The sequence below is a fragment of the Neovison vison genome, chromosome 11, assembly GCF_020171115.1.
Source record: "Neovison vison isolate M4711 chromosome 11, ASM_NN_V1, whole genome shotgun sequence".
Taxonomy (NCBI): Eukaryota; Metazoa; Chordata; class Mammalia; order Carnivora; family Mustelidae; genus Neogale; species Neogale vison.
In genome coordinates, this window is record NC_058101.1 from 89,727,650 (window position 1) to 89,746,184 (window position 18,535).

Consider the following 18,535-nt stretch of genomic DNA (forward strand, 5'->3'; position numbering starts at 1 on the left):
ATTGATGTATCTTGCCCCTTCTGTCAGGGAATGTGAAGAATATAGGTCTGCTCTATGTTAAAATGCTATACCATTTCCTTTAAAATGAGCTATAATGGGGACCATGGGAGAAACGGCTCTTCCTATAAAGAATGTATAACTGTTTTGTATAAGAACTTAGAGTGAAAATGGAAAGTTAAGTGCCTGCCAAGTGGAGAAACAAGGAGTTGTCTGTTGTAGCCAGTGTCATTGGCTAGCGTGGCAGTTGATTAGACTGTACTTCTGAAATTTGAATATAATGTAAATCATTTTCAATGGAAAAATATTTAAAAGGACACTGATGTTGACTAAGGTATTTAGTTTATAACTGTTTTAAAAACCACAAATACAATAGTGTCTATCCAAATGCAGATTATAATTCAAATGTGGAAATTTCCAAATTAAATACCAATAAGGCTATGAAACTAATTATATTAAAGTTAGCAATTAATATGGAGAATGTGTTGCTACACTGGTGGTTTTCTGAGATGAGACTGCCCTACTCCTTTCACTCTATCACTGCCAGTGTGTCCCTTCTGGGAACATATTTAAAAAAAAGAAAAACAAAAAAACTTTCCCATTCTTTTTACATTAGCCCATGGCAATGCCAGTAATTTGCACAAACCTAATGCAAACACAGGCCTAGAAACTCTGTGTTGTGGTAGTAACCCAGTTGATCTGCTGTGTGCTTTTATTAATGTGTAGGTCATCATTGAAATTAAAAAAAAAATTTAAAAAGTGTCACTGACAGTGTGCAGATATCTGAAGTAATTTCCCTCTTCTCCCTTCTTTTCCCCTTCTCCTGAGTTTGAAAAACAATGGGACTTGAAAAGTAGCTCTGACCTCTCATTTATTGGAATGACCTGTTATGGATGCTCCATCTGTCTCCTTTTTTTGGGAGAGCTTGCTCTTTTCTTTAAACTCTCTAACATTCTGTCAAAATTCACTTTTGATGATACATATTCACCTTTCCTTTTGTGGTTGTTTTATGCTGAGATTAAAGGTATGTTGAGGGCAAGGATGTTCTTTCAAATTGACTGCTCAATTAACACCTGCTGATTTTCAAGATCAAGTCAGATTTATATTTCTTTCTGCTTTGTCATAAAATCAATCCAGTCAGGCAAGCGTAATGCAAATAACAGATTACTTTATTGAGATTAATTCTGTCCTCAAGAGTTAAATACACACAAAGAATGTGAAAAATGCTTCTAAGGAAGTGTTTCTTGGCAGCAGTCAAGGGCAGCTGTAACCCCATTTTGATTATGTGGTTTTGCCAGCATATACTGGTTTTGTATAACTTAATCGTTTTTACTTGGGGGCTCCATAAAGGCTTAAAAAGTAAACTGCAGAATTATTTTCAAATTAGCACTAATGCATGAGTCTAAGGTTTTTTTTTTTTTTTTTTTTTTTTGTTTTTTTTTTTTTTTTCTGAACCAGTGGGAATACTCATGATAAATTGTTTAAAATCTCATTGTGATACTAAATCATTTTAATGAAACATAATCCTGGAAAAAAAGGATTTACCATTGTCAGAGGCACTTAATCATTTTTACCTAATTCTTTATATTTATCCTCGACCCTTTTTATTCCTTTCCATTTAGACACATACAGGAGAAAAGGAGAAAATCTGCCCATATTGTGGCCAGAAATTTGCCAGCAGTGGTACACTGAGAGTTCATATCCGTAGCCACACAGGTATGTAGATTGTAATTGGTGATAAAAACAACTTAAATCACATTCTTTTAAAACCAGAAATATAGTCTTAGCTTTTTTCTCTTCCTTCAAATTTTATAGAATCCAGTCCCTTACTGGAGAAAAATTTTAAATAAGTTTACTTTCCCAGTTAAGTTAAATATCTGTAATGGAAATTATTTGGCTAATGTTTGGTTGTGATATAATTGTGATTTACATAATATTCTGTTCTAATAGAGGAATAGGGAATAGCAGTTTGACTTTTTATAGAAGGCTAAGGGCCTCCTCTCAAAATTCCTTCTTTTAACTGACATCAAATGTGGCTTTTTTAAATTTAGATAGTTATTGGAATATTGCCTGGACGCTGTAGGATTTCATTGGATATGAGGGTGATGCAACCATAATGTCCGATATGCCATGGATTACTTCCTAAAGGGATCGTCCCTTGATTTCTTCTGACTTTTTGTGCAATTTCTCCCATGAAAGAGGGCTATGCCCTAGTGAAGCCTGAATAAACAACTAAATATTCTTTTTAAAAATTTTAACTGAAGTATAGTTGACATAGAATATTTGTTTAAGGTATACAACATAGTGATCCCGTAATTATATGCATTATAAAAAGCTCACCATGGTAAGTCTAGGATAAGTCTAACATACCATCTGTCACCGTACAAAGTTATTACAGTATTATTGATTATATTCTCACTGCTGTACTTTTTATACCCGTGATTTATTTTGTGACTGAAGTATGTTCCCTTATCTTCTTCACCTATTTCACCCATCCCCCACTACCTTCCCCTCTGGCAATCACTAGTTAGTTATCTATGAGTCCGTTTCTCTTTTTGTTGGTGGTGATGGTATTTGTTGTTTTTGTTTGTTTGTTGGCTTTTCAGATTCCACATATAAGTGAAATTGTAGGGTATTTGTCTTTTAGTTACTTAGCGTAATATCCTCTAGGTCCATCCATACTCTTGTAAATGGCAAGATATCATTCCTTTTTATAGTTAGGTCATATTCCATCGTGTATATATACCACATTTCTCTTATCCATTTATCTGTCAATAGATATTTACATTGTGTTGCCTCCATATCTTGGCCCTTGTAAGTAATGCTGCAGTAAACATAGAGGTGCATACATCTTTTTGAATTTGTGTTTTTGTTTTCTTTGGGTTAATACCCAGAAGTGCAATTACGGGATCATATGGTACTTCCATTTTAAGTTTTTTTGAGGACCCTCCAAACTGTTTTCCAGAGTAGCTGTATCAATTTACATTCCTACCAATAAGTATACGAGGGTTCCCCGTTCTCTACAGTCTCACCACCACTTGTTATTTCTAATCTTTTTGATAGGTATTCTGACAGATGTGAGAGATCTCATTGTGGTTTCGATTTGTGTTTCCCTGACAATGAGTAATGTTGAGCATCTTTTCATGTGTCTGTTGGCCATCTGGATGTCTTCTTTGGAAAAATGCCTGTTTATGTCTTCTGCACATTTTTTAATTGGATTATTTGTTGTTTTGGTCTTGAGTTGTATGAGTTCTTAGCATATTTTGGATACTAATCCCAAATTGGATATGTCATTAGCAAATATATTTAAACAATTAAATATTCTTGACAGAACCTTGTCTGGATTTTGTCTATCATGTAGAGAAATACTTGAAAAAATACTCTAAATATTGATAGCCAGATTATTTTACCTGAATCTTAATGGTTTTCAATAGCTGGACTGTACATGATAAAATGTAACTGGATTACATTGCTGAAGCTTCCTATTCAAGAGGGAGAATATTTGACTTTATCACTGTACTCCGAGTACCTCAGGCAGTAGAAGTCTAGCATAGTAACTATTTTGTGGGTGAGGAAATGTTAGCTTACTTAGGCCAAAGAATCAATAGTACAGTTATTACACATAGGCAGAGGAAAGGACAGCAGTGGAACATGATTTCTTATTCTGGAAATTTTTTGGCTAAAGCTAAAAGACATAACATCAAAGCAGTATTTGTAATCTTAGCGTGGCCTCTTCAATACTTTTAAATGAAACCTATAACCTAGAACATATCAAACATTATAAAGGATGGATGTAGAATAATGGATATCCTAATAAGATAAAGGAGGTCTTCTTGCTTAGAAGTATCCAGGGAAAGTGAAGTTTTGGGGACCAAAACAGAAGCAGAGAACAACAAAAAGAAAAGAGAGAAGCAAAAGGAAAAGAGCAGTAGAGAGCCATGTCGAGGGCCGGTGGACTTAAAATCATGCCAGAGACTTAGCACCATGTCCTGATTGTATAGAAGAAACAAGTGATTGATATAATTTCTTATATTATTGTTCTCTCCTTTTCTTAGGTTTTTCCTTCTTACAGGATATCATCCTGAGAATATTATGTTCAATATCTTTCCTTTTCCTTTCTTTCAAGTTTATCAAGATCCTAAATCATTAAATATACTGAAACTTTAATAATTTATAAACATAATCTTGATTGGCTGTTGATAAGAAGCTAATTTACTATCGTGTTGTCTCGCATAAATAATCACGGGATTTTTAAAAAATGTATTACTCTGAAAAAGGCATTTTTGTTGGAAAAAATGCATTTAGGTGTCTGTGTTCCTGATTAACCAGACCTTTTTGGTTAATAAATGTTGAAAGAAGGACTTGGTTGGAAAAATTATTTTTAGTGGTGTTTTAAATTCTGAACTATGTGTTTCTCACCAACTTCTTTCTTAAAATTAAACTGTAATGTTCTCCAAGATAACCTCTTAAAAGTTTAATTTACCTTGTCACATCAAAAGTAGTCCTTGGCTTTTTATCTTCCTTATTAGGCATAAACCCATAGTATGCATGATTTCTAAGTCCATAAGAAGATCATAGGCAATAAAATTTGTTTAAAAAAAAGAACAGTCTCCTGTTCCTTGAAGAGCTGTTGATAACAGTGGGGGAAAAAATGGAAATAGAGCTTGCGAATTCAACATTGAGAAGACTGGTTAAATAAATTACAGTATATCTATAAATTAGAATATACTGTAAGCAATATGATATACTAGTACATCATGTATTAGTTACCATGAAAAGAAATATAAGTTACAAAAACAAAATGGTATATTTTTGTAAGGATAATATATTTATATATAAAGGCCTTAGAGGTTAAATGCTAAATCATTAACTGGTTATTTCTTCTTATTATAAATATGGACAACTTGAATTTTCTTGAAGATTTTCTGTGTCTTCACATAATAAGTTTCTTGTCTAATAAGATATTTAAAATATATTAACATTATGATTATACATGTACCTGCTATTATTAGATTTATGCTAAATTATTTAGACCTGGGATGTCTGAGTGGCTCAGTTGTTAAGCGTCTGCCTTTGGCTCAGGTCATGATCCCAGGATCCTGGGATTGAGGCTCACCTGGGCTTCCTGCTCAGTGGGGAGTCTGCTTCTCCCTCTGCCTTTCCTGCTCCCCCTGCCTGTGCTCTCCTGCTTTCTCTGTGTCAAATAAATAAATAAGATCTTAAAAAATAAATAAGAATAAATAAGAAAAAATTAATTATTTAGATATGACATGTTTCTGCATCTGATTCTCAAATGAAGCAGCAAAAAAAAGTGCAAAAATATATTTTAAAAAGGGACAAATGAGAGTGAGGAAGCAAATATGGTGACATTAAACCCAAGTGAGGATATATATGGCATATTGTACTATTTTTCCAATTTTTCTGCCTGTTTAAAAATTTTCGTAATTAAAAGTGGGAGTGTTCTATTCCAGTAAGAATAACTGAGTGTATGCAGATGCCAGCCAAGTGCTGCTAAGAACTGTTTCCTGAACATCCAGCTTAACAGCTTACATCTTGTTCGAATGTCCCTCGGACTCTGAAAAACAATCTGAGGGGTTTGAAGTGGCGGGGGGATGGGAGGTTGGGGTACCAGGTGGTGGGTATTATAGAGGGCACAGCTTGCATGGAGCACTGGGTGTGGTGAAAAAATAATGAATAATGTTTTTCTGAAAATAAATAAATTGGAAAAAAAAAAAAGCATTGATTAAAAAAAAAAAAAAAAGCCTAGTTCTTTCAACAGGAAGACTTCTATTCTTTAAATATAAACAGACTTTCTATTGTTCTGTTTCATCACTTAGAGTCATGCCACTCGGAAAACTCAAGATTCTTCTGAAGAAGCAGAACTTCATTACTGCATGCTTAGTCATCTCGAAAAGAGAATTCCATGAAATTTGCTATTGGCATAGAGTCTTTAGAAGTTTTTTTTTTTTAAAATACATTGTAAAGTATATCTGTTTTTTACAGAAGAAGGCTTAAAGAGTTGGTAAGGCTTACCCAGTCACGCTGTTGTCTGACTATAAATCTCGTGGTTTACCCTGGCTTTCTGCAAAATGACTGTCCCTTACCTATCACGAGACTCATCAGTTATTAATTCCTCTTCCATTTGATATTCCAGGCTCACTTATTAGGCTTCTTTCACTTTTCCCAAGTCTACAAGTAAATGTAACTTTCTCCATGATATGTCACGTGACCATCCCTCACTCCCACCACATTAGGTGGGTATGCTCTGTCTTGTACTTCTCTCAACACAGCACACTTCCAAGTGCTCATACTTCTTTAGTCATTCGTAAGTTCTCTGCCCATATCTGATAACTCACTTGTTTACTATGCCTGGCATGGAGAAAGAAACTAGCAAATGCTTCTTGAATAAATGAAAGAAACTACAAACAATTATTGTACCTGTGGGGTGGTGGAAAGAATGCTGGCTTCATAGCGAGAAGTCCTGGATTTTAATCTAAATTTAATTGACCATAAAATCATTTTTTCATAAATTCTCAAAGAATTCACTTTGAGAAATGTTACAATCAAAGAAAAAACTTACTAAATATATAATATATAAATATACAGTATATAAGTATTTAATATATAAATATATTTATAAATATATCTTATATATTTAGAAATATATAAAATATATTTATAAATATATTACATATTTATAATATATAAATATATAAATATATTTATATATTAAATATTTATATACTATATATTTATAAATACAAAGTTGGGCCCTTTGCTCTCCTTTCTGTTCTTTACCCCATTGCTTTATCATGCTATTGGTTGTAAACAGTTGTATAATAAATAACAGTTAATGTTGTGGTTAACTAATAGTTAAGATTTAGCTCACCAATATATGTAAAATTACAGTGCTTAAATGAAGGAATAAAGAACAATATTTGGCCAACCAGCACTAAAAACTTACCATGATTCTTTTAACTTGGACTTGCCTAGTTTTTAAAATTCTTATTAGAAAAAAGGTAGAGGAAATTGGTCCTGACAAATACCCTATCCATTTTCTTTGACAAGGTCCACTCTACAGGAACTGGAATAATTACAAACAATTGTGTAGGATATTATAGTCTCTTGCTCTCCATAGCCTCTCATCTAGTAGAGATTTGGGGATTCCATTGCTTACTATATATAAACATCTCTTTTCAGTTATGATATTATACTTACTTTGCATATCTGCTCCATGACTGGATTCTGAGTTGAAGGGCAGGGCAGATCAGTCTCGGGCTTTTAATCAAGTTTATTGAAGGAGAGAAGCTCTTTCAAATATCTGAGTTAATCCTTCACAGTAAGTGTGATAGGTTTCTAAGACCATTCTCATTTTCTAGTTAAGGAAGAGAGATTCAGAGAAGTAAATGACCTATTGAGTCAAGGTAGTAAGACCCAAATCTTTTGACTATTTTATTTCTATTTTATTTTATTCTGTTTTATTTTATTTAGTTCTATTTTATACTTGTATTATCTCTTCTTTTTTGCTAAACAGTTGTTATAATTACAAGAATTACACACATTCTGTAAGTTTCCAGTATAAAAGACAAATGGAATTCTAAAAGTCACGTATTTTAGTAGTATGAAAATTTTATCTTTTAGAGTGAAATGGAAGGTGTGTGTGTGTGTGTGTGTGTGTGTGTATTTTGCATTCACGTGTTCATTTTCTCCTGAGTCACCTTTATAGGGGCAATAACATACAGAGAAAATGATAATTAAATTTAATTTTCCAGATTTTTTGCCTTTATTTTTTAGATTTGCCTTATTTTTAGAATATATTTATCTATAAATGGATATAAATATATCTAATATTATTTATTTACATATATAAAAATATATATAATTACATATTATGTGTATAATTATAATATAATAATATAGATATAAACATCTATATATTTTAGAGTTTTAGGTTCACAGTGAAATGAGGGGAAGATCCAGAGATAGTCCCACCTACTCCGTTCCTCCACATGTATACCCTCTTCTGTTATCAACATCCCCAAAGTGATATGTGTTATAATTGATGAACCCACATTGACACATTTTAGTCACCCAAAGTCTATAGCTTACATTATGGTTCACTCTTGATGTACATTCTGTGGGTTTGGACAAATGTGTAATGTGTCTTCATCAATATGATATCATACAGAGTACTTCACTGCCCTAAAAATCCTCTGTGCTTTGCCTATTTATCCCCCACCCTCAATGCCTGGCAGCCACTGATCATTTTACTGTCTCCATAGATTTGTTTTCCAGAAAACCATTTGATGTTTATATAGTTTGACATTTTTCAGAATGTCATGTAGTTGGACGGATTACTTTTTTTTTTTAAATTTCTAGGAAACGATTATTGGTAGTTGGGACTTTTAGTGAGTGGATGTACATTTGAATACAGTGCAATGTGATAGGATTTTTATAGAGATAATATTCTTTTTATGATTTTCCCATTATGTTGAAGGTGCCAATTTCATTTTGTTTTTGTAGTATTCAAAGTGTCCATCAATATTTTGGGAAGGTAATTCTCTCTTTTTTATAACATCAAATAACATTATGTTTTATGAAGAGAAAACAGGACTCCTGTCTGTGTTTCTTCCTTCCAGTTTGCCAATTGGTATCTTTTATCATTTCCTATTTAGTATAGTGATGGTATTGCTTTGTGAAGTATTAAAGGCAGTTTCCTTCATATGAATTTTCTCAGAACAGGTCTTATTTTATTGGTTCATGACTAATGGCCATTCTATAAGACAGTGAGAACATAGCTATTGGCTTACTGCTGTTAGTTCTGGGAGAAGTCTTAGTATTGATATCTCTATTGTAATTTTTTGTTAATAGTGCTTTAAAAATTTTTTTTAAAAACTTCTCCAATTCACATTTTGATTGGTTTTATCCTTTACTACCTTAAGTAATCAACCAGTTGTATCCTCACTTCACCTTCTTTCTCCTCCTTTTCTCTCTCCTTCCGATTACCTCCGTTTTGTACTGCTATGGTGAAATCTGGCAAAACTTTGCGGGGTTTTTTCCCATTAACTTTGAAAATGTTATCTTTTACAAACCCTGTATTTACCTTCTGAAGTCCATTCATTCTTCATGATTAGATGATTAGAATAAGAACATGCACAGCAAGTGTGCACAAGGCTTTTCTATAAAAGTGTTTGCTTTTATAGATTATTAAAATACAGTACTCTTCACTTTTAAAATAGAAAAGAATTTCATAAATTTCTAGTTCATGTCTCTTCATTGAACCCATGCTCCACAAAATGTAGTGATTTGCTAAGGTTACACTACTTGTATATTGTTCCTCTAGAGCTAAACTAAGGCTTCAACTTTGTTCAGTGTACACTTTGTTAGTGTTTTTAGTTCCATTCTGATTTTTACTGTTACTCTTGAACTTACTGTAGAATTACATACATTCTTTCCATAATTTTTGATGATAGTATCTTGCTGATATAGCAATCAGTTGAGGTTACTAATCTTGACTTGGAACCCTGAGATCTGTAGTTTGTTATTTAATTCCACTTATGGAGAAACTTTCCCACCACGAAGTCAGCTATCTCCACTTCTTGGTATTTAATACCTAGTTTATATCCGAAGCATGGATCCTGGAGTCATAAGCTAGGCTTTCAAATTCCATTTTACTCATTTCCTCCCTGTGTGAGCTTTATAGTAAATTGCTTAACCTTTCAAAGCTTAGTTTCCTCATCTAAAGAACAGGGATAAGAACAGATCCAGTGGGGATGCCTGGGTGGCTCACTTGGTTAAGCATCTGCCTTCTGCTCAGGTTGTGATCCCATGGTCCTAGGATCAAGCCCCACATGGGACTCCCTGCTCAGCAGAGTCAGCTTTGCTCTTTCCCTCTGCCTGCTGTTTCCCCTTGCTTGTACTTTCTCAGTGTCAAATAAATAAAATTCTTGAAAAAGAAAAAAAAAAAGAAAAAGAGTCCCAGCATCATGGCATTGCTTTGGGGAACAAATGAAAAGTCTATGTCAAGAAACCTTGCCAGTGCCTAGCACAGAATGTGCATGTGATATGTGAGCTGTTGCTGCCACGGCTGCTGTTTGCTTTGTCTTCCTTATTCCTGCCCATATTTAACCACAGTTATGCAACCTCCCTTGATATATGGTCTGACCTTCTGTTCCCAGTGTCATCATCATCATCTTTTTATAACCTTTAGCAGCAGAATATAGATCATCTGTAGAACATAGAGGAGGGTTTGCTGTCAGACATGGCTGGTTTGGGGTGACTGAGGGTGCATGTAGTGTGTTTTGCTGTTGCCATCATTGAAGGTGAAATGTTTAGGTCTGTGCATGGCAGGCAGCTCTGTAATTTATCATCTGATTTCTTATGCTACAGTGACAGGGATGGCACTCTGTGGGTCAGCCGAAATAGTAGAGCACATTCTCCTGTTGGTTTATAGCTTCTTAGGGTCATTGAGAGCTGGGGTTAATTCCGCAAGGGAATCCATGCACTGTGACATAAATTCCATCAGTTGTTCATAAATTATGAAAGAAATTCTAGGAACTGCTTTTGGGGTTTTAAAGCTCTGGGCCAGAAGGTTAATTACTTGCCTACAGTTCCAACCAACTTTTCGTGTTAATAGATACCGGCTGTGTTGGCCCTTCTGTTCTAGGCTTGCTTGCACACTGTTGTTTGACTATAGTAATAAATCATTGTCTTAAGAAATAGTTAATTTTTTTTAGTAAATATGTGTGATCAGCTTAGAAATAAAGGATCAGTATAGTATAATTTGGTTATACTTGGATTTTAGCCATTGTTTTTCTAATTCTTCTTCTAAAGGAATTTATTCATTCTTCTTAGAATATTTGTTCAAAATTATAAAAATGGTAGCTATAATTATAAACAACAATAAGACAATATGACAATTATTAATAAATAAATATAGACAATTACCAAAGTCATTATGAACACAAATGAAAATTTAATGCATGTTTATCACATTTTTATAAGATAACTTGCCTGTATTGAGAGGAAGCTTATTTTGCTATATTTATTTTCTAAGTGGTTAATTACTAACATTAGGTCATATTGAATGTTCTCTTACCTGCGGATAAACTAAGAATTCACAGAAGAGTTGAGTCTGGAATCTGCACAGAGTGTAGAATCTGATGATAGTCTCAGCATCACACTTTCAGAGCCTTACATTTTCCCTAAGAAGTCATTTGTAAAGTCTTGAACTACATGATTTTTGTTCTCCATGTTATTTTACATTTCAGATAATTTTTGAACACTGATCACATCAGTATGAATGTAGTGTTTCTTTCCTATTTTTTTTCTCTTTCTGTACTTTGCTCCCCTGGTTGATGTGGGAGGTTAGTGACAATTGCATATAACAACTTAAAACAGAGAGAGGGAAAATATCCATTTTGATTTTCATTGACAGTATTATTATTTACTTTTAAGTATTTTTTTCAAAAATATCAAAGGCCCTAGTTTCTAATGCAAAAGCTATAATGGCTATGTCAGGGTTTGTCAGAGGGTGGATAGAGGCACAGAGGGAAGAGTGAGGGACTGACATTGGTCTTAGAATGTAGTATCATGAACCAAATGAAGTAGTGAAATAAAGACTCTAAAAAGTGGGATCATTTAGAATATATTAGTGTTGGAATAGCACTAAATTCATATCTTTCAAAAGTTTCCCTGAATGTAAATGAGCTAAATGTTCCAACAAAAGACTCAGGGTATCAGATTGTATAAAAAGACAAGACCCATCGATATGCTGTCCACAAGAGATTCATTTTAGACCCAAAGACACCTCCCAATTGAAAGTGAGGGGTGGAAAACAATTTACCATGCTGATGGGCATCAAAAGAAAGCTAGGGTGGCAATCCTTATATCAGACAACTAGATTTTAAACCAAAGATTATAATAAGAGATGAGGAAGAACACTATATCATACTTAAAGGGTCTATCCAACAAGAAGATCTAACAATTGGAAATATGTATGCCTCTAACATGGGAGCAGCCAATTATATAAACAAATGAATAACAATATCAAAGAAATACATTGACAGTAATACAGTAATAGTAGACGACTTTAACCCCTATCACTTAAATGGACAGATCATCTAAGCAAAATATCAACAAGGAAGTAAAGGCTTTAAATGACACACTGGACTAGATAGATGTCAAGACATATTCATAACATTCCATCAAAAAGCCACAGAATACACATTCTTCTCTAGTGCACATGGAACATACTCCAGAAGAGATCACATCCTGGGTTACAAATGAGGTCTCAACCAGTACCAAAAGATTGGGATTATTTGCTGCATGTTTTTGGACCACAATGCTTTGAAACTAGAACTCAGTCACAAGTAGAAAGTTGGAAAGAACTCAAATATGTGGAGCCTAAGGAGCATCCTACTAAAGAATGAATGGGTCAACCAGGAAATTAAAGAATTAATAAAATACATGGGAACAAATGAAAATGAAAACACAGCTGTTCAAAATCCTTGGAATGCAGCTAAGGCGATCCTAAGAGGAAAGTACATAGCAATACAAGCCTTTCTCAAGAAACAAGAAAAGTCTCAAATACACAACCCAACCATTCACTAAAGGAGCTAGAGAAAGAACAGCAAAGAAAGCCTAAACCTAGCAGGAGAAGAGAAATCATAAAGATCAAAGCAGAAATCAAAGAGCTATAAACCAAAAGAACAGTAGAACAGATCAATAAAAATAGGAGGTGGTTCTTTGAAAGAATTAATAAGATTGATAAACCCCTGGCTGGACTGACAAAAAACAAAAGAGAATGTACACAAATTAATAAAATCATGAATGAAAGAAGAGAGATCACAACCAACACGAAAGAAATACAAACAATTATAAGAACATATTTTGAGCTACTCTATACCAGTAAATTCGATAATATGGAAGAAATGAATGCATTCCTAGGCACATTAAACTGCCAAAAGTGAACCAGGAAGAAATGGAAGACCCATAAGCAGTAACGAAATTGAAGCAGTCATCAAAAATCTCCCAACAAACCAGAGCCCAGGGCCAGACGGCTTCCCAGGGGAATTCTACCAAATATTTAAAGAAGAATTTATACCTAGTCTCCTGAAACTGTTCCAAAAAATAGAAATGGATGGAAAACTTTCAAAATCATTTCATGAGGCCAACATTATCTTGATCCCCAAACTAGACAAAGACCCCTTCAAAAAGGAGAATTACAGACCAATATCCCTGGTGAACATGGATGCAAAAATTATCACCAAAATACTAGCCAGTAGGATCCAACAGTACATTAAAAGGATTATCCACCAAAACCAAGTGGGATTTATTCATGGGCTGCAAGGTTGGTTCAACATCTGCAAATCAATCAATGTGATGCAATACATTAATAAAAGAAAGAACAAGAACCATATGATACTCTCAATATATGCAGAAAAAGGCATTTGACAAAGTACGGCATCCTTTCTTGATCAAAATTCTCCACAGTGTAGGGACATAGGGTATATACATCAATATCATTAAAGCCATCTGTGAAAAAAACCACAGTGAATATCATACTTAATGGAGAAAAACTGAGAGCTTTCCCCCCAAGGTCAGGAACACAACAGAGATGTCCACTATCACCACTGCTATTCTACATAATATTAGAAGTCCTAGCCTCAGCAATCAGACAGTAAAAAGAAAGAAAAAGCATCCGAATCAGCGAAGAAAGAAGTCAAACTCACTCTTTGCAGATGATATGATACTTTATGTGGAAAACCAGAAAGACTTCACCCCAAAACTGCTAGAACTCATAGAGGAATTCAGTAAAGTGTCAGGACCTAAAATCAATGCACAGAAATCAGTTGCATTTCTATACACCAACAGCAAGACAGAAGAAAGAGAAATTAAGGAGTTGATCCGATTTACATTGCACCCAGAACCATAAGATACCTAGGAATAAACCTAACCAAAGAGGTAAAGAATCTGTACTCAGAAAACTATAGAGTACTCCTGAAAGAAATTGAGGAAGACACAAAGAAGTGGAAAAATGTTCCATGCTCATGGATTGGAAAAACAAATATTGTGAAAATGTCTATGCTACCTAAAGTAATCTACACATTTAATGCAATTCCTATCAAAATACCATCAACTTTTTTCAAAGAAATGGAACAAATAATCATAAACTGTGTGGAACCAGAAAAGACCCCAAATAGCTAGGGGAACATTGAAAAAGAAAGCCAAAGCTAGTGGCATTGCAATTCTGGATTTCAAACTCCATTACAAAGCTGTCATCATCAGGACAGCATGGTACTGGCACAAAAACAGACACATAGATCAATGGAACAGAATAGAGAGCCCAGACATAGACCCTCAACTCTGTGGTCATCTAATCTTCGACAAAGCAGGAAAGAATGTCCAATGGTAAAAAGACAATCTCTCCAACAAATGGTGTTGGGAAATTAGACAGCCACATGCAGAACAATGAAATTGGACCATTTACTTACACCACACACAAAAATAGACTCAAAATGGATTAAAGACCTCAATGTAAGAAAGGAATCCGTCAAAATCCTTGAGGAGAACACAGGCAGTAACCTCTTTGACTTCAGCTGCAGCAACTTCTTCCTAGGAACATCGCCAAAGGCAAGGGAAGCAAGAGCAAAAATGAACTATTGGGACTTCGTCAAGATCAAAAGCTTTTGTGCAGCAAAGGAAACAGTTAACAAAACCAAAAGACAACTGACAGAATGGGAGAAGATATTTGCAAATGACATATCAGATAAAGGGCTAGTATCCAAAATCTATAAAGAATTTATCAAACTCAACACCCAAAGAACAAATAATCTAATCAAGAAATGGGCAGAAGACATGAACAGACATTTCTGCAAAGAAGATACCAAACTTTCCTCTTGTGATTGAGTTCTAGTTTCAGAGCATTATGGTCTGAAAATATTCAGGGAATGATCCCAATATTCTGGTACCAGTTGAGACCTGATTTGTGACCCAGGATGTGATATCTTCTGTAGAATGTTCCATGTGCACTAGAGAAGAATGTGTATTCTGTGGCTTTGGGACTGAATGTGCTGAATATATCTGTGATGTCCATCTGGTCCAGTGTGTCATTTAAGGCCTTTATTTCCTTGTTGATCTTTTGCTTGGATGATCTGTCCATTTCAGTGAGGGGGTGTTAAAGTCCACTACTATTATTGTATTACTGTTGATGTGTTTCTTTGATACTGTTATTCATTTGTTTATATAATTGGCTGCTCCCTTGTTAGGGACATAGATATTTCCAATTGTTAGATCTGCTTGTTGGATTGATCCTTTAAGTATGATATAGTGTCCTTCCTCATCTTATTATAGGCTTTGGCTTAAAATCTAATTTATCTGATATAAAGATTGCCACCCCAGCTTGCTTTTGATGTCCATGCGCATGGTAAATTGTTTTCCATCCCCTCACTTTCAATTAGGTTGTGTCTTTGGGTCTAAAATGAGTTTCTTGTAGACAGCATATCGATGGGTCTTGTTTTTATATCCATTCTGATACCCTGTGTCTTTTTTTTTTTTCAAAGATTTTATTTATCTATTTGACACACATAGAGAGATCACAAGTAGGCAGAGAGACAGGCAGAGAGAAGGGGGGGTAAACAGGCTCCCCACTGAGCAGAGAGCCTGACGCGGGGCTTGATCCCAGGACCCTGAGACCATGACCTGAGCCGAAGGCAGAGGCTTAACCCTCTGAGCCACCCAGGTGCCCCTACACTGTGTCTTTTGATTGGGGCATTTAGCCCATTTGCATTCAGGGTAACTATTGAAAGATGTGAATTTATTGCCATTGTATTGCCTGTAAGGTGATTGTTACTATATATTGTCACTGTTCCTTTCTGATTTACTGCTTTTAGTCTCTCTCTTTGCTTAGAGGAACATTTTCAATATTACCTGTATGTGTTGGTTTGGTGTTTGAAAATTCTTTTAATTTTTGTTTGTCCTGGAAGCTTTTTATCTCTCCTTCTATTTTCAAAGAAAACCTAGCAGGATATAGTATTCTTGACTGCATATTTTTCTCATTTAGTGCTCTGAATATATCATGTCAGTTCTTTCTGGCCTGCCAGGTCTCTGTGGATAAGTCCACTGCCAATCTAATATTTCTACCATTGTATGTTATGGACTTGTCCCAAGCTGCTTTCAGGATTTTCTCTTTGTCACTAAAAATTGTAAGTTTTACTTTTAGATGATGGGGTGTGAATGTATTTTTATTGATTTTGAGAGGGGTTCTCTGTGCCTCCTGGATTTTGATGCTTGTTCCCTTTGCCATATTTGGGAAATTCTGTACTATAATTTGCTCCAATATACCTTCTGCCCCCTCTCTCTTTCTTTTTCTGTAATCCTAATTATTCTAATATTGTTTATCTTATGGTATCACTTATCTCTCAAATTCTCCCCTTGTGATCTAGTACTTGTCTGTCTCTCTTTTGCTTAGCTTCTTTTTTCTCCATCATTTGGTCTTCTATATCACTAATTTTTCTGTCTCATTTATCCTAGCAGTAAGAGCCTCCATTTTTTATTGCACCTCATTAATAGCTTTTTTGATTTCAACTTGGTTAGATTTTAGTACTTTTGTTTCTCCAGAAAGGGCTTTTATTTCTCCAGAAAGGGATTCTCTCATATCTTCCATGCCTTTTTTGAGCCCAGTCAGCACCTTGATAATCATTGTGAACTCTACTTCTGAGGTATTACCAATGTCCATATTGATTAGGTCCTTAGCCATTGGTACTGCCTCGTGTTCTTTCTTTTTGTGGTGAGTTTTTCTGCCTTGTCATTTCATCCAGAGAGGAATATATGAATGAGAGAATAAAATACTAAAAGGCTGACAAAGACCCCAGAAAAATGTATGCTAACCAAATCTGAAGAGACCCCAAAACTGGGGGGAGAAGAAAGTGGGAAAAATAATAATGAAAAATAAAAAAAATATATAAAATATGTATGGATATATTTTAGACTGTTGAATAGAATAGAGCTGCCCACTTGATTTTGAGTGTATTCTGTTCTCTTAGAAGAAAGTACCTCCCCAAATTTTAAAGAACAAAAAACACATATATACAACAATAAGGGTAAACACAATGAAAGGATGGAATACGATTGTAAAGATAAAAATTAAAGAAAGAGTCTAAGAAAGAATTGATAAGTTGGTTGGAAAAAGAAAAAAAGAAGAAAGAAAAAGGAATAAAAGGGAGAGAATGTGATCAGGCTGAAGACTAGAACAAAGCCATGTGCTAGATTTACAGTATATTTTGATGTATTAGAAGAAATTGTATCCCTAAATTTTAAAGAAAAAGAAGTATATGTATATCAAAAATAAGGTTAAACACAATAAAGGGATAAACTATGTGTATAACAATGAAAATTTAAGAAGTTTTTTTTAAGGTATTGTTAAGATAAACTATTAAAAAAAACATTGAAAGAGGAAAGAAGAAAAGTTTTAAAAAATAGAATAAGAAAAAAATAAAATTAAAAATATTTAACTTTGCAAGACTAAAGGGGAAAAAGCTGTGAATTCTGTATGTGGTTTTCCCCAGCTCTGGCATTCCACAGTTGAACTTGGTCTTGGCTGGATGTTCTTGCTGATCTTCTGGGGGAGGGCCCTGTTGCAGTGATTCTCAAATGTCTTTGCCCGAGGTGGAATTGCACTCCCCTTGCTCAGGGCCAGGCTAAGTAATCTGAGTGGGTTAACTCTCGGGAGCTTTTGTTCCCTGAACACTTTCCATTCAGCTTTGGAGAATGGGAATGAAGATGGTGGCCTCCCAGTCTCTGGCCTGGAAGAGCCAAAAGCTCAGGACCCCAGTCCTCAGTGCACCCTCAGAAAAAGCAGTCAATCCCTCCTGTCTCCCTGGTCTCCTGCACACTCTGTTCTCACCCGGCCTGTGACCGAGTATTTCTGTCTCTGGCACACTGCCCCATTTGGAGTCTCCAAACCCAGCAGATTCCTGCCTTGTGCTCCTGTGCTGCTCCTCCTGGAGGAGGAAGGAGGAGTCTCTCCAGATCTGCCACTTTTGGGGTTCTCTGCTTGAAGTGCAGTGGCCCACTGTGCCTTCGATCATGGTTTAAGGTAACCCCAAGCTGAGAGCTCTCTCCTCAGCTCCTTCTCTGTAGTCAGCTTCCCCTCTCTGATACCTGGGAGTTCTGCCACACTCAGACACCCCCGGTCTTTCTGTTACCTCATGGGTCCTGAGACAACACTGTCCCCACCAGGGCTCTACTCCGGCTTAGCCTCTGGAGCGATGTCCCTCAATGGAGCAGACTTCTAAAAGTTCTGATTTTGTGCTCTGCTACTTTACCGCTTGCCAGGAGCTGGCCCCTCTGCCAACGGTCTATCTTCCAGTTGTTTCAGATTCACTTCTCCGCATGTCTTACCTTTCAGAAAGTGGTCTATTTTCTGTTTCTAGAATTGCTGCTCTTCTTGAGTTGAGTTTGTAGGTGTTTGGAATGGTTTGATAACTATCTAGCTGAACTGCTAGGACCTTGATGTTATTTCAGTCTGCTAGTCCTC

At 35.3% G+C, this 18,535-nt stretch overlaps 1 protein-coding gene across 4 annotated transcripts in view; it reads left to right on the forward strand.

Moving 5' to 3' along the window:
• Positions 1-18,535, forward strand: part of PRDM5 (PR/SET domain 5) — a 218,565-nt gene that overhangs the window by 146,108 nt on the left and 53,922 nt on the right. For 3 of the 4 annotated variants that reach the window (XM_044224091.1, XM_044224092.1, XM_044224093.1), the window contains one exon: positions 1,620-1,713. In XM_044224091.1, coding sequence (XP_044080026.1) covers positions 1,620-1,713 — 94 coding nt within the window. Of the gene's footprint in view, positions 1-1,619; positions 1,714-5,834; positions 6,568-18,535 lie in introns of those variants that run through there. The other variant, XM_044224094.1, reaches the window with a different exon arrangement.